Source organism: Ammospiza nelsoni, chromosome 30, assembly GCF_027579445.1.
Source record: "Ammospiza nelsoni isolate bAmmNel1 chromosome 30, bAmmNel1.pri, whole genome shotgun sequence".
Taxonomy (NCBI): domain Eukaryota; kingdom Metazoa; phylum Chordata; class Aves; order Passeriformes; family Passerellidae; genus Ammospiza; species Ammospiza nelsoni.
The window spans coordinates 4,588,225-4,603,520 of NC_080662.1; the positions used below are offsets into that span (position 1 = coordinate 4,588,225).

General features: G+C 55.9%; 1 protein-coding gene across 1 annotated transcript in view; it reads left to right on the forward strand.

The window, feature by feature from the left end:
* Positions 1–13,966, forward strand: part of BIN3 (bridging integrator 3) — a 48,984-nt gene extending 35,018 nt beyond the window's left edge. Inside the window, exons 7-9 of the mRNA XM_059490843.1 lie at positions 4,669–4,810; positions 7,858–7,992; positions 13,191–13,966. Of these exons, the coding sequence (XP_059346826.1) occupies positions 4,669–4,810; positions 7,858–7,992; positions 13,191–13,337 (424 nt within the window). The 3' untranslated portion in view covers positions 13,338–13,966. The remainder of the gene's footprint in view (positions 1–4,668; positions 4,811–7,857; positions 7,993–13,190) is intronic.
* The last annotated feature ends 1,330 nt before the right edge of the window (positions 13,967–15,296 follow it).

The window sequence follows — 15,296 nt, forward strand, 5'->3', positions numbered from 1 at the left end:
TCTCTCCTGCTCCTTGCAGGGGTGTTCTTGGAGGGCTTGGCTGTGCCTGTGGATGGCAGGGGCTCTGCAGAGCCTTGGTGCCAGGCTGTGCAGCAGGAGCATTTGTCAATAACGTGCATGAGATGGTTGTGGAGACACTGGGGCCACGTGTGGAGTCAGGAATTCCTCGGAATAACTTGGCACCAGCAGGAGCCCGGCTCTCCCTCTCGCCCTGCACGGGTGTTTGGCACCCCTGGCACTCACCCTGGGATTGTGTTTCTGTCCACACACAGGGAGAAAATCCTGGGCAGGACTTGAAACCCCTTCTCCTTGGATGCCAGGGCAGTTCAGGGCTGCTGGGCTGACAGGGAATTCAGGATTCCTTGGTTCCTTCAGGAGCCAGAGATCAGAGCAGTCCAGGGACGGTCCTGCCTGAGCTGAGCTGATCCTGCCTGGAAATGAAACCTGGGAGAGTGTGGGAAGGGTTCAGTGGGCACAGGGAGGGCTCAGTGGGCACAGGGAGGGCTTGGTGGGCACAGGGAAAGTTTGTTTGGCACAGGGAAAGGTTGGTGGGCACAGGGAGGGCTCAGTGGGCACAGGGAGAGATCCTTTGGCACAGTAAGAGCTCATCTGGAGCAAGGAGAGCTCAGTGGGCACAGGGAGAGCTTGGTGGGCGCAGGGAGGGCTCGGTGGGCACAGGGAGAGCTCCTTGGGCACAGGGAGGGCTTGGTGGGTACAAGGAGAGCTCAGTGGGCACAGGGAGAGCTTGGTGGGTACAGGGAGGGCTCAGTGGGCACAGGGAGAGCTCCTTGGGCACAGGGAGGGCTTGGTGGGTACAAGGAGAGCTCAGTGGGCACAGGGAGAGCTTGGTGGGTACAGGGAGGGCTCAGTGGGCACAGGGAGAACTTGGCTGGCCCAAGGAGAGCTCCTTGGGCACAGGGAAATCTTGCTGGGCACAGAGAGAGCTCAGCTGGACTAGGGAGAGCTTGGCGGGCACAGGGAGAGATTGGTGGGCACAAGGTGAGCTCAGCTGGAGCAGGGAGATCTCAGTGGGCACAGGGAGGGCTCAGTGGGCACAAGGAAATGTTGATGGGCAGAGGGAGGGCTTGGTGGGCACAGGGAAAGCTTGGTGGGCACAGAGAAGGCTCAGTGGGCACAGGGAGAGCTTGGTGGGTACAAGGAGAGCTCAGTGGGCACAGGGAGAGCTTGGTGGGCACAGGGAGGGCTCAGTGGGCACACGGAAAGCTTGGCTGGCCCATGGAGAGCTCAGCTGGCACAGGGAGAGCTTGACTGACCCGAGGAGAACTCAGTGGGCCCAGGATGAGCTCCTTGGGCACAGGGAGAGCTCAGTGGGCACAGGGAGAGCTCAACTGGACTAGGGAGAGCTTGGTGGGCACAGGGGAAGGTTGGTGGGCACAGGGAGGGCTTGGTGGGCTCAGCTGGAGCAGGTGGGCACAAGGAAAGTTTGATGGGCATAGGAGAGCTTGACTCCTACAGGGAGAGCTTGGCTATCTCAAGGAGAGCTCAGTGGGCACAGGGTGAGCATTTGGGCACAGGGAGAGCTCAGCTGGTACCAAGAGAGAGCTCAGCTGGCACAGGGAGAGCTCAGCCACAAATGACCCAACCCTTCCCTCCTGGAGGACAGCCACACTGAGGGAACCTCCAATAGTGATGGGCTTGGCTTTGAACTAAAAAAGGGGAGATTTAAAGAGGATATTGGGAAGGAATTGTTCCCTGGGAGGATGGGGGTGGCACAGGTTGCCCAGAGAAGCCAGAAAACACTTCCTCATCTCTGCAGGGCCAGTTTGGATGGGGCTTGCAGCACCCTGGGACAGTGGAAAGTGCCCTGCCCATGGCAGGGGTGGACCAGGGTGATTCAAGGTCTCTTCCCAGCCAGGGCAGTGTGGGATTCCAGGGTTCCCAGTGGCCAGGCTGGAGCTGAGGACGCTCAGAGCTCCATGGCTGCGGCTCTGGGGAGCTGGGCCCCCCCTGCAATGGGAAATGCAGCGTATAATCTATGCATTAAAGTCCTTGGGAGACAGGAGCTGCTGTGCCTACACACTTCCAGCCTCTTCAGATCCAGCCCTGTAGATATTTTTTAAAGCTCTGCCTGAGCACAGTGTCCTTCCATTCGGGGCTGCGAAATTGCACCGAGTCGATACCGGGAATAAAAAAAGGGGGGAAAAAATGAAATAAAAATTTTTCCTCCCTTTTTAAAACCCAGATTTAACTTCAAAGTGAATGGCAACTGCGTTGCTGATCGTCTTGTGAGCCCTCCCTGGCTGCTTTTTTCCAAGGGGAAGGGCTGGGGGTGGAAGTCAGAGTCCCGTGGCTCTGTTCAGGCAGGAGCCCTGGGCAGTGCCAGGGGAAGGGCAGGAAAGCACCACAAACAGCTGGGTTTGGGTGCCAGCACGAGCCTCAGTGGTTTGGGGACGTCTCAGGAAGGTGCACAGCAGGGAAGGGAGGATTTCCCAGCCTGGAATCTCCTCTGGCATTGCCATGCCTGGATTCCCAGTGTGGAGCAGCTCAGCTCATCCCTGTGGTCTTTATTCCCTGCTTTATGTTTTGTGTCCTTCCCAAACCTCCCCCAGCCAGGGGAGTAATGTAATAATAATTAAAATAAACCAGGAAAACCTCTGGGCTGATGGGATGCTCCTTCCCATCTTTAATAACAAGGAGAAATTCCTGCAGGAGCTGCGACCTCGAGCAGCTGGCATTTTGTGTGTGCCATGTTGGGAAAGGAACAAAAACATCCCTGGAAGTGCCCAGGCCAGGCTGGAGTGGCCTTGGAGCCTCCTGGGCCAGTGGAAGGTGTCTCTCTGCCCCAACTGGAGTGTCCTGAAGGTCCTTTCCAACCCAAACCATTCCCTGATCCTGTGAACCCAAACCCCTGAGACCTCTCGATCTGGCCACCCCTTCCTCCATCCCTATTTCCCTGCCCCTTCTCCTGGCAGATTTTTGGACTTTACAAAGAGGTAGGAGAGATTTTAGCAGCCCAGGAGCTGCTGGGGCCATGCCTGGAGCCTGCTGCATGCAGGACATGGTTCCCATTTAAATATAATGGCATTGTGTGGGATGGTGCCCATAAAAAGCAATGTCAGGGCAGAGCAGCTGATCCTCTCCGGGCAGCTGGAGCAGCTCCCTAATGACTTTTCCAGGTTGTTCCTCATCCCCAATCTGTTGCAACAGAGGGATATGTATTTATATTTGTATTTTATATTTGTATTTTATATTTGTATTTTATATTTATATTTTTATATTTATATTTTTATTTATTTATATTTATATTTATATTTATATTTATATTTATATTTATATTTATATTTATATTTATATTTATATTTATATTTATATTTATATTTATATTTATTTATTTATTTATTTATTTTTATATTTAAATGGATTTGTTCTGTGCCAGCCTCGGGGGATAGGCAGGATTGAAGGATCGCATCCCCAGTTCAGCCTCTCACCCAGGGATGCTCCAAAACCTCCATTCCAAACCCTTGGAATACAAAACTTCCCAACTTCTCCCTGCTCCTGGCGTTTGCCCTTTGCAAAATGAGGCTCAGGGATGAAAGTTTTCTCTCAGCACCCACCAGCCCAGCCCATCAACACCCTCCAGAGCGAGCAGAAAATGGGATTTTAATAGGGCTGGAGTGACTGGGAACACCCATGGTTCTGCCTGAACCCTGGATTTGGGTCACATCCAAAGCAAATGACACTTGTCAAGTGACATTTTTGTCTTTTGTTTTTGCTAATGGCCCCCCAAGCTGGATTTCTATTTCTATTTTGGTTTTTTTTTTTTCCCATTTTAAGAGGTGGAAAAGCTGTTTGTTCCCTCGTGGAAGTAAAATCCATCACCAGGCTGCTCAGAGAAAATTTTCACCACCAATCCTTGGCCTCAACCCTGCCAAAATCACCCTGGAATTGATGAATATTAAATTATTATCTCCAGAGGGAGCATCACCTTTTTGATCCCAACCCACAGCCCTGGTATCCCCTGGGATAATTTGATTTCCTGGAATTAAGAGGCAGGAGCAACGTTCCAGTTCCTGCTTTTCCCTTTTCTGTCACATTCAAAAATATTCTCCATCAGATGTTCATGTTTCCTCAATTTGTAACACATTTTAATAATAGGAATCTTTCCCATCGCCTGGGTAAATTGTTGGATGCTGTGAATCCTTCTGGGGAGGGCTCAGGGCTCCTCTTCAGCTGGGTTTGTGACCCAAAAAGAGCAAAAAATTTGCTGAAAAAAGAACAAAAAATTAATCAGAAAAAGCAAAAAAATTAACCAAGAAAGCACAAAAAACTATAAAACAAACAAGCCAAAAATAATATCCAAAAAGGAACAAATGGTGTAAAAAATAATACAGTTAATATTTAATTATTAACTGTATATTAACTATATTTATTTAATCTGCAGTTAATATTTATTTTGCACTCATTGTTTATTTTTTCTGGACTTTTATTTCAACTTCTCTACCTCTCCTTTCCCTTTCCAACCAGGAACTGGAGAATCACAACATTAATTAAGAATATTCAGAATTCTGGGATAGTTTGGCTTGGAAGAATCCCACCCCGTGCCACAGCAAGGAACTTCTGCTGGACCAGGGTGCTCCACAATTTCCTTGGGTGCTTCATCCACCCAAAATATCCCCATCCCAAGCTTTTCCATCTTTTTATTTCCAGGTTCAGCAGCGTTTTCCCAAGCCTGAACATGGCAGTGAAGCGCCGGGAGCAGACGCTGCAGGACTACAAACGCCTTCAATCCAAGGTGGAAAAATATGAGGAAAAGGAGAGAACTGGCCCTGTCCTGGCCAAGCTGCACCAGGTATTGAGGTGTCCCCAGAGCCACAATCCCAGCAGCATTCCTGGGAAAACTCAGGAAAAGCTTTTCCCTCCTATCCGCCAGCCCTGCCACGAATAGAACATTTTGGGAGGATGTCTTTTATCCGTGTAAAAATCACATTTTTGACAGCACAACGCTGGTTTGGAGTGCTGGGTGAAGGGAAGGAGCTGCTTTTCTGAGAGAAAATGGAATTTTTTTTCCAAGGGAAAATGGAATCAGAGCCCTGGGAGCTCTGGGGGAGCTCGGAGGCAGCGCTGAGGTCGAGGTTCCCCCCGACCTCCGCGTCTGAGCGAGCAGCTGGATGGGGAAGGGAACAGATCAGAGCATTTCCCAGCTTTATGTTTGCCACCTGTTCCCCAAAAAATTCGCCTTGGAAAATTGCAGTAATTGGTTAACAGGAAGTTTTGCCAGATTCTTTTTGCTCTCTCCCGAATTTTAGCGAAATCGCGATGAGTTTGTTGGTTTTGTGGTTTTTTATTTTTTTTTAAATCAAATCTTCCCCAGCGTTTTTCCCCAAAATCTGTCGCTCCAGCAGCACGTGGCTTGATCCTCCCAGGAACAATTGATTCTCAGAGTCAAAGAAAATGTGTTTTTCTGATGAATTTCCCCCCAAAAAATGAATTTTTGTGTTAAGTAACAGCCTGAACAAAAGACACCTCTGGTTTAACAGTAAGCAGCTTATTTTGCTCAGCCTCAGCGACTAAAGCTGGGGCTGGAAAAATGGGAATTCTTTTGTCCTGGTGATTAAGCAGGGTTTAGTTATTTCATATATTTTTTCCTCTTAATGAACTTTTGATCTAATTCCCCCCCCCAAAAAAAAAAAAAAATTTAACCAAACACTGAGTTTAAACACCTGTGAGAGGGAGCCTTGAGCAGTCCTGAACCTGGGGTATCCAGAGGGTCTGGATTTGATGGGAAAGGGCCTCATCTCATCCAGTTATTTTTAATTATTGAGCTGCAAATTTACATCCATAGTTTGTTCCAGCTTTCCTGCTCTTCTGCCCCCTGTGAAGTCCATCCTGGGAGTTTCCCCTGTGGGTTCCATCCCAGGAGTTTCCCCTGTGAGCACCATCTAGGGAGTTTTCCCCCATGAACTCCATCCCAGGAGTTTCCACCTGGCTCCATCCCAGGAGTTTTCCCCATGAATTCCATCCTGGAAGTTTTTCCCATGAACTCCATCCCAGGAGTTTTCCTCTGGCTCCATCCCAAGAGTTTCCCCTATGAACTCTGTCCTTGGATTTTTTCCCCATGAACTCCATCCTGGGATTTTCCCCCCCATGAACTCCACCCCAGGAATTTTCCCCAATGAATTCCATCCCAGTTTTCCCCCAGGGGTTTCCTCCCATGAACTCCACCCCAGGAATTTTCCCCAATGAATTCCATCCCAGGAGGTGACCGCCTGAACTCCATCCCAGGAGTTTTCCCCCATGAAGTTCATCCCAGGAATTTTCCCCATGAGTTCCATCCTGGAACTTCCAGCCTGGAAGTTTTCCCCATGAACTCCATCCTGGAAGTTTTCCCCCAGGATTTTTCCCCATGAACTCCATCCCAGCAGTTTCTCCCATGAGTTCCATCCCAGGAGTTTTCCCCCAGGAGTTTTCCCCATGAACTCCATCCTGGAAGTTTTCCCCCAGGAGTTTTCCCCATGAACTCCACCCCAGGAGTTTTCCCCATAAGTTCCACCCCATGAACTCCATGTCAAGAGTTTTCCCCATGAGCTCCACCCCATGAACGCCACCCTGGAAGTTTTTCCCCTAGAAGTTTTTCCCATGAACTCCATCCCAGGAGTTTCCCCCATGAACTCCACCCCAGAAGTTTTCCCCTGGCTCCATCCCAGGAGTTTTTCCCCCATGAGTTCCACCCCATGAACTCCATCCTGGGAGTTTCCACACTCCCAGCCTCATGGCCAGTGATGAATTTGCTGCTTTGCTGGGATGATTCCAGGCCTTTCCAGCCTGGAGCCCAGTCCATGCCATGCCCTGGCACGCTGTCCCTGTCCCCAGGGCCGGCGCCGCGGCTGGGCCGGGCTCTCCCGCTCCCCCCTCCCGTTGGAATGGCACTGGGATTAAGTGGCAGACTTGAACTGGTCTAATATTTCACAGCCCACCCCCTCCTGCCCTTTTCCACACCATCCCAGAGACATTTCCCGTTCTCCCCACGCTCTGTTTAAAGGAGCCAGTTGGATGCACTGAGCTGAAGGTCACGGTGACGGTGGGGCAGGATGCTGGAGCGCCGCTCCTGGGAATCACAGGCTGAGGGGACAGGGATGTGGCCAGGGACGTTCTCCAGCCTCACTGAGCTCTGGGAATGGGTTTTGGCCGTGTGTTTCTGAAGGAGAGAAGGCACAACCTCTCTGGGTGTCCTGTGGCTTTCCAGGGTCAGAGCATGATGGTCCCATCAGGATCCATCAACTGCTCACTTGGGCCCCACCAGGTTCTGTTGAGAGGTCACTTGAGTCCCACCAGGTTCTATTAACAGGTCAGTTTGGATTAACTGATTAACTTGGATCCCACCAGGGTCCATTGAATGGTTACTTGAGTCCCACCAGGTTCTGTTAACTGGTCTCTGGGATCCCACCAGATTCCTTAGGATGGTCACTTGGATCTCACCAGGGTCCATTGGATGGTCACTTGAGTCCCACCAGATTCTATTAAATGGTCTCTTAGATCCCACCAGGGTCCATTGAATGGTTACTGGAGTTCCACCAGGGTCCCATTGAATGGTTACTGCGTCCCACCAGATTCCATTGAACGGTCACTTGGATCCCACCAAGGTCCATTGAATGGTCCCACCATCCATACAATGGTCGCTTGGGTCCCATCAGGTTCCATAGGATGGTCCTTGGATCCCACCAGGTCCCATGGGATGGTCACTTGAGTTCCACCATTGAATGGTCGTGTGGATCCCACCAGATTCCGTTGGATGATCCCAGGCTGGTCACTGCTCATCCCCACAACCAAGCAAAGCCCCCCATTGTCCTGGGGTGGATCCTTGTCCCAGGAGTGTGACCCCTCTGTGTCCCTCCCCAGGCCCGGGAGGAGCTGCGCCCGGTCAAGGAGGACTTTGAAGCCAAGAACAAGCAGCTCCTGGAGGAGATGCCCAAGTTCTACAGCAGCCGCATCGATTACTTCAAACCCAGCTTCGAGTCACTGGTCCGGGCACAGGTGAGACATTGTCCCTTCCTGGTACCTGTGTCGTGTCCTGTCCCACATGTGCTTTGTCCACTGGAATTCCATGGCTTTGTCCACCTGGCATTGCCATCTCCTTCAGGTTGGAGGCCTGAGCTTGGGCTTGAGTAGGTTTGAGGTGTTTGGGCTCCTGGTGAGTGGAGAAGACATCTCCACACCAAAGATCTGCAGGAAGAGATGCCCTGAATAACCACCAGCTTTCATTTCCATCCTCCAGCTTCCTCCAGAACGTGCTGCCGCTCCTCCTTCTCCTCCTCCTCCCTTCTTCCCTTGGGCTGCAGAGGGGCAGGTTGGGATCTCCCCGAGCTTTGAGAACCTGCGGGCGGCTCCCGGCGCGGGCAGGCGGGCGGCACCGGGCGGTGCCCGCTCCGTGGGCGTTTCCTGCGGCGTTTCGGGGCCGGGAGCTGCCGCAGGGCCCCAGGTGCGCCACGGGGGGAGGTGCCGGGAGCACGTGTTCCATCTCACCTCCGACTTGGGGGGGCCTCTGCGCCGAGCTGCCAGCGAGTTGTCTGCAGGCTGATTCACCTAGCAGATGGTGCCGATGCTCCCTGCGCCGCAGGGTGGGTGCTGGGGATGCTGTTCCTGCTGTTCCCTTAGCAATCGGGCGCGGGGCTCCCTGTTCCAGCCCGGAATAGCCACAATTCCCGCAGCCACCACAGGGTCCTGCTGGCCCTGTCCCCCTGTGGATCCCTTTTGTAGGTGAGACCTTGGAACCTGAATGTTCTCTGCCCTTTTTGGGGTTTGTGATCCGTGAGTTTCCTCAGATTTGCCCCTCTGGCTTCTCGCTGCATTCGTGTCTCAATTCCCAGAGAATTTGGGGTGAGGAGGACTTTGGGATAGGTGTGCTCAGAATGCCCAGGGTGTCACTGCTGGGGCTGTTTGTGACACTCTCCATCCACATCCCTCTTCTTCCTTGGGAATCCTCTGCTTTCTCTCTGCCCTGCCTCTCTTCAGGTGAGGAATTTGTTGGGAAAAGTGAGCGAAATCCCGTCTTTAACACCCAAAAAGGCAGCGTCACAACAAAGCTGATGCATCCCCCGTAGGCTGGACTTAAAGCTGGTCCCAGATGGATGCAGCTCCTCACATCCCTCCCTCCCTGGCAGCCTCCATGGGAGCTGCATCCCTCTTCCTTCCCAGCCCTGGCTGCATCCTTCCACCCCCAGGGAAAGAGGGCTTGGGATGTTTGTGCCCCCCTGGCTCAGGAGCTCTGTGAAGCGTTTTCCCACTAAATTAACTGAAATCAAGTGGGAAAGAGATGTGATTTGCCCAAGGTAATGAGTCAGTGGCGAGCCAGGAATAGCAGCCAGAGCCCTGAGTCAGCTCAGCACTGCTCACCTGCAGGCACCTGGCTGGGAAGGGCAGGCAGGAGCATCCCCATCCCAGCTGGAAATACTGCTCAGCTTTCCCTCCCTCTGTGCCTCCCTGAGCTGATTAACAGCCAGGGGGGGGTCGTGTTCCTCGAGATAATTTCTATTTTCAGCCTTTTCTGCAGGTACCTCTTTAGGAGTGGGATGAGGCTGGAGGTGAATCCCACAAGGAAAGGCTGCATGGGGTGGGACTGGGATGCAGGGTGCTGTGACTTTGGGGTTGTCTCTCCTTGGGTCAAACGCACCATCCAAAGGCAAAACCACATTATTCTCCTGATTTTTCAGCCCTGGAGGCAGCAAGACAAATGGTGTGACAGTGACACCATCCAGTGCCACGCTGAGCTGGGAAGGGAGCAGCTGCCTCCGGGGACAGGGGAAGGAGCCTGCTCCCGAGCACCTCCATGGCTGTGACCCAGGGAGACCCTCCCAGAGCCTCCCCAGGCTGTTCCCATGGCACAGCTGGCTGTGCTCCCAGGCCTGGGTGGCTCCTGACGCCGGGACATGTCCCGAGCTCGCAGGGCTGTAACATTCAACACCAAATTCTTCTCTCCGCCCACGGGCCCGGGCCAAGCCAAGGGAGGCAAATATTTCCCTGGCTGGGGGCTTTGAAGTGGCCACATGGAGATGAAAGGGGGAGATTTTGGAGCTGTGGCTGGCGTGAGGCGTGAACAGCACTTCCTTCCCGCTCTGAGCTTTATTTTCCAGCTAGAAAACACGAGATTCCTTTGGGTTTGAATGGAATGGGGGCAAAAATGGGGCTGGCAGGCAGGGATGGTGCTGTGGGCAGGGAGAGCCCGTCCCTGGCAGCACCCCTGGGTTTGTTTTGGGTAGGGCTGCTCCAAACAAGCAGCCACGGGGCCATTGTGGCCAGGATCTATAGAAAATCCACAGAACACAACGTCCCCAAACAGAATTAGTTCAAGACAGGTGGACTCGGGGCCCTTGGCTCGGGCTCAAAGGCGAGCTGGAGCTGGGATTTGATGGGATGGGGACACAGCATATGGCATCCATAGCTGGAAAAGTACTGGGCTGGCAGAGCAGGTAGGGCAGGGGGAGCTGGCTGCCCCCTGGCACTGTCACCATTCTGGGGTGCATCCCCTCCCTGGGAGGGTTTTCACCCCTGTTTCAACAGGAGGAATCATGGGGGGATCAGTGCCAGTGGGATTTTGCTGATGAAGCTCGGGAGGCTCAGCTGGCAAGGCACTGGGTGGTGCCAACTGGTTCTGAACTGGGGCTGCTGGGGGAGAGGGGCATCCCCAGGGACACCCACCAGGCCCTGGGGACACAGAGGGTCCCTGGGGAAGGATTGGTGGCTGTGGGATGTGGGTGGAAGGGGAGCAGCACCAAGGAGTTCACTCTGCTCTGCCTGTTCAGTGCAGTGTGGATGCTGGGGGACAATCCAGGGGGGGTCAATCCTGAGGAAAGTCCTGGGGGACAATCCTGGGCTCAATCATGGGGGTCAATCCATTGGGGACAATCCCAGGCTCAATCCATTGGGGACAATTCTGGGGGACAATCCTGAGCTCAATCCTGAGGAAAATCCTGGGGGACAATCCTGGGGGTCAGTCCATTGGGGATAATCCTAGGGGTCAATCTATTGGGGACAATCCTGGGCTCAGTCCTGAGGAAATCCTGAGGAAAATCCTAGGGGACAATCCTGGGCTGAATCCATTGGGGACAATCCTGGGCTCAGTCCTGAGGAAATCCTGAGGAAAATCCTAGGGGACAATCCTGGGCTGAATCCATTGGGGACAATTCTGGGCTCAGTCCTGAGGAAAATCCTGGGGGACAATCCTGGGGGTCAGTACTGAGGAAAATCCTGGGGCTCAATCCTGAGGAAAATCCTAAGGCGCAATCCTGGTCCTGCAGGAATCCTCAGGGATTTCTGGATCCTGCTGGGGGAGGCAGTTCTAGAGCCAATCCTGAGGGACAATTGTCCCCAAATCCTGGGGAGCAATCCTGGAGGACAATCCTGGGACCGATGCTGAGGGACAGATGTCCCCAAATCTTGGGGAACAACCCTGGGGGCAGCATCTGCCTGCAGGCCTGTCACCCTGACAGGATTCAGCTTTTTCCGTGCTGGAATTGGCAGTGCCACTTGGCCATATGTGCCTGAGCAGAGCCCAGCTGACTGCAGGCTGGGGACAAGGGACATGGAGGGCTGCTCCAGGGCTGTGGCACCCCCTTGGCACCCCTGCCCCCCAGATCCCTGCCCACCTGTGGCATTGCTGAAGGATTTCAGGTGTTTCTGGCATCTCTTGCTGGCAGGGGGGGGTTCAGAGGATGTTCAGGGTGACCCAGCTGTGGGTTGTGCTTTGGGGGGCGTGCAGGGATTTTTGGGGAGCCCCTGCCAGCTCAGCCCTGTGTGGGGTTCGTTAGTCACTGTGTAAATGAGCATTGCTGTGACTCAGCCAGCCCCGCTGCGTGGGGAGCCCCGGCCACGGCGCAGCCCCCGAGCCCCCAGCACGGCCAGGCTGGCAAAGGGGGGTTCAGGCAGCCACAATTGCAATGTGGGGCCCCACCAGACCCCCTCAGGCCTCCCAAAATCAGCATCGTTCTGAGCAGGATTAGGGGAGCTGTCTCCATGGAGACCGTGCATGTCTCAGCACCGGGGCTGCTTGTGGGAAATGGGGACAGCGCTGGCACTGCCCACCCTGGGGGGCTGCGTGCCCCAACCCCTCCCTGAGGGCTGTGGGGGCATACCCAGGACAGGACCCGGGGCTCCTGCAGTGCCAGGGGTCCCACGGGAGGCTCTGAGGGCCCTGTGGCACCCGGGGGTCCTACAATGCAAGGACCCAGAGGTTCTGTGGTTCTGGGGGTCTCACAGGCAGCTCTGGGCTTCCCACAGCACCACGAGTGGCCCAAGCAGCATTTGGGGGTCAAGGATGGGCATCCCCAATGCTGGGGCTCCCACAGGCAGGGCTGGGGGTCCAACAGGCAGCACCGAGGGGGTCCCACAGCCCCGGGGCTCCCGCAGGCAGGGCTGGGACCCCCAGTGCTGAGGCTCCCACAGGCAGGGCTGGGGGTCCCGCAGTGCCACGGGTCCCGCGACACCTGGTGGGGGTCCCACAGCCCCAAGGGTCCCCCACAGGTACGGCTGGGGGTCCTGCAGCCCCGAGGGTCCCACAGGTACGGCTGGGGGTCCTGCAGCACCGAGGGTCCCACACTTGGGGGTCCCACAGGCAGGGATGGGCACCCCCAGTGCTGAGGCTCCCACAGTCAGGGCTGGCAGTCCCTCAGCACCGAGGGGGTCCCACAGCCCCGGGGGTCCCGCAGGCAGGGCTGGGAGCCCCCCTGTCCCCGCTGGAGCAGCCACCCCGCTGCCATCTGCGTGCGCTGACCCACGGGCTCCCGCGCCGGCAAGCGCCGCTCGCTGCCGGAGATAATTGGCGGTGCTAATTAGCACGTTATTAACACACCCCTCCCTCCTCCTCCTCGCCGTGTTTCGCACGGGGCACGGCTCTGCCCGGCGTGCCCCCTTCACCGAGCCCAGCGCGCCCTGGCCGTGGGCAGCGCGGGCCGGCGGCTCGTGCCGGTGGCACCGGTGACAAAGGCGGGGACGGGAGGGTGGCGGGGCCGGTGGCAGCCCCGCACGCGCGGCTCGCAGATGGGAAGCGAGCGGAGAAGGGCAGCGCGTTATTAAAATGTGTTGAGTTGTAATAATCCGAGGGGGCGGCACGGCCAACGTGGGCGGGAGCTATTTCAGACACCAACGCCGCCGAGAGGGGCTGAGGGCACCCACGGGGGGGGGTGGGGAGGAGACCCCCCAATCCCCTCCCTCCCCAATCCCCCCCTTTTATCCAACAGGTTGTCTACTACACGGAGATGCACAAGATTTTTGGGGACCTGACGGCGCAGATCGACCAGCCCGGGCTGAGCGACGAGCAGCGCGAGCGCGAGAACGACGCCAAGCTCAGCGAGCTGCGCGCCCTCTCCATCGTGGCTGATGACTGAGGCCAGGCTGGGCACGGGGAGGGGATGGAGATGGGGATCCCCCTCGTTTTCAGCCCAGCTGCCCCTCCCAGGGATGGACTTGTGGGGCTGGAGCTGCTCCCGTCACCCCACGGCTCTGCGTCTTTGTCAGTGCATGAATGAGTTTTGCCTTAAAGGTTGGGGTGTGGAGGAGCAGGAAGGGGAGCGATACTAAAGATGGGGAGTGGGATGTGGGATGCTGGATTTTGCCAGGTTCCAGCCTCCCTTGGCACCCCCAGAACCCAGAGGGTGAGACCCCCCACTCCTTCCCCTCATTTTGTGCCTTAGTAGCCCAGTGGGACTCTCAGGGGAGGGTAAAATCACTCAAATCCCTTTTTTTCGATGTACAGGGAGAAGGCGATGCTTCTCATGGTGAGCATCCATCCGTCTTTTCCCAGGAATGCTCCAAAGAGCCTGTGCCCCAGAGCTGGGGGTGCAGGGTGGGGACAGGGGACCCCAGAGCAGGGACGGGTGGGGACATCCCTAAGGGAGACAACCCAGCCAGGAGCAAACCTATGGAAAACTGGGGGGGCTTCAGCCCCTCCTCGGTGTGAGGGAAGAGCCACAGGGACTCCGTGGCGTGTCCCCAATAAAGTTTTTGGCAGCATGGCCGGGGCTGTGTCAGTGCCACCACCGGGGCTGTGCCGGTGCCACCGCTGGGGCAGAGTCATTGGCAGCACCAGGACTGTGCCGGTGTCGGTGCCGGGGCCATGTCACTGTCACCCCCGGGGCTGCCTCACTGTCGGTGCCACTGTCACCACCGGGGCCGTGCCAGTGCCACTGCCGGGGACGTGCTGGTGTCAGTGTCGCTGTCACCGCCTGGGCTGTGTCGGTGCCGTGCCTGTGTCGCTGTCACCGCCTGGGCCGTGTCGCTGTCGGTGCCGTGCCGGTGTCGCTGTCGGTGCCCTGCCCGTGTCGCTGTCACCGCCTGGGCCGTGTCGCTGTCGGTGCCGTGCCGGTGTCGCTGTCACCGCCTGGGCCGTGTCGCTGTCGGTGCCGTGCCGGTGTCGCTGTCGGTGCCGTGCCCGTGTCGCCGCTGTCTCTGTCGCTGTCACCGCCGTGCCGCTGTCGCCCTCTGCTGGCGCCCGGCCGCCACTGCAGGGGTTCGCGGGGGGCTCGGGGTGTCCCTGGAAAGGAGAACTGGGATGGAACATGGGCACGGGAAGGAAACGGCCTCAAATCACCAGGAATGGAGAATTCCAGCACAATTTGGGGCTTTTAGGATAAGGAGAAGCCGCCTGCTGTGTCCTGGGCGGGAGCAGGTGCTGCTTGGGATCAGGGGTTGGGAGCCCACCCTGGAGAGGTTCTGGTGGACATGACAAAGTCCCTTCTCTGCCTTGGGGTGGCTCCTGCTGCTCCAGGTGAGGGCACACGGCTCCAAACACCAGGAAAACCAGCACATCTTCCTGCCAGGACCTGGGCTTGGCCAACCTGCACGAGACAGGGAACAGGGCTTGGGGTGTCCTGAGATGCAGAAAATGGGGATGGAACCCCTAAAAACTAAACCTTCCCTTCCCAGATGGAGCAGAACCATGGGAATGCTGGTGGCTGTCCCCAGTGCAGGGACACAGCGAGGTCCCCCCCAAGATCATCCCGTGCCAAGGCTCCTCCCCAGCTCCCAGCATGGAGAGAACTTCATCCCTCCCTCTCCCCTTGGCTGTTCTTTCCCAACCACATCACATGCCAGGCCAGGTTTAAGCAAAATAAACCCGGTTGCCACGGTTACCCAGAGCAGGGATGCTAAATATACAGAATATAGATATTTTTATAGATATTTTAACAGCCACGCACGGAGCCCGTGAGCCCGAGCAGGGGACACGGGATCTGAGCCCTGCAGACCTCAGGGTGGGCAGAGATCCCTCTGTGGCCTGGAGGTGTTGATTCCTCCTCAGATTCAAGCCCACCTGGTGGCTTTGTCTGCATTAATGTCACCGTGTGTGG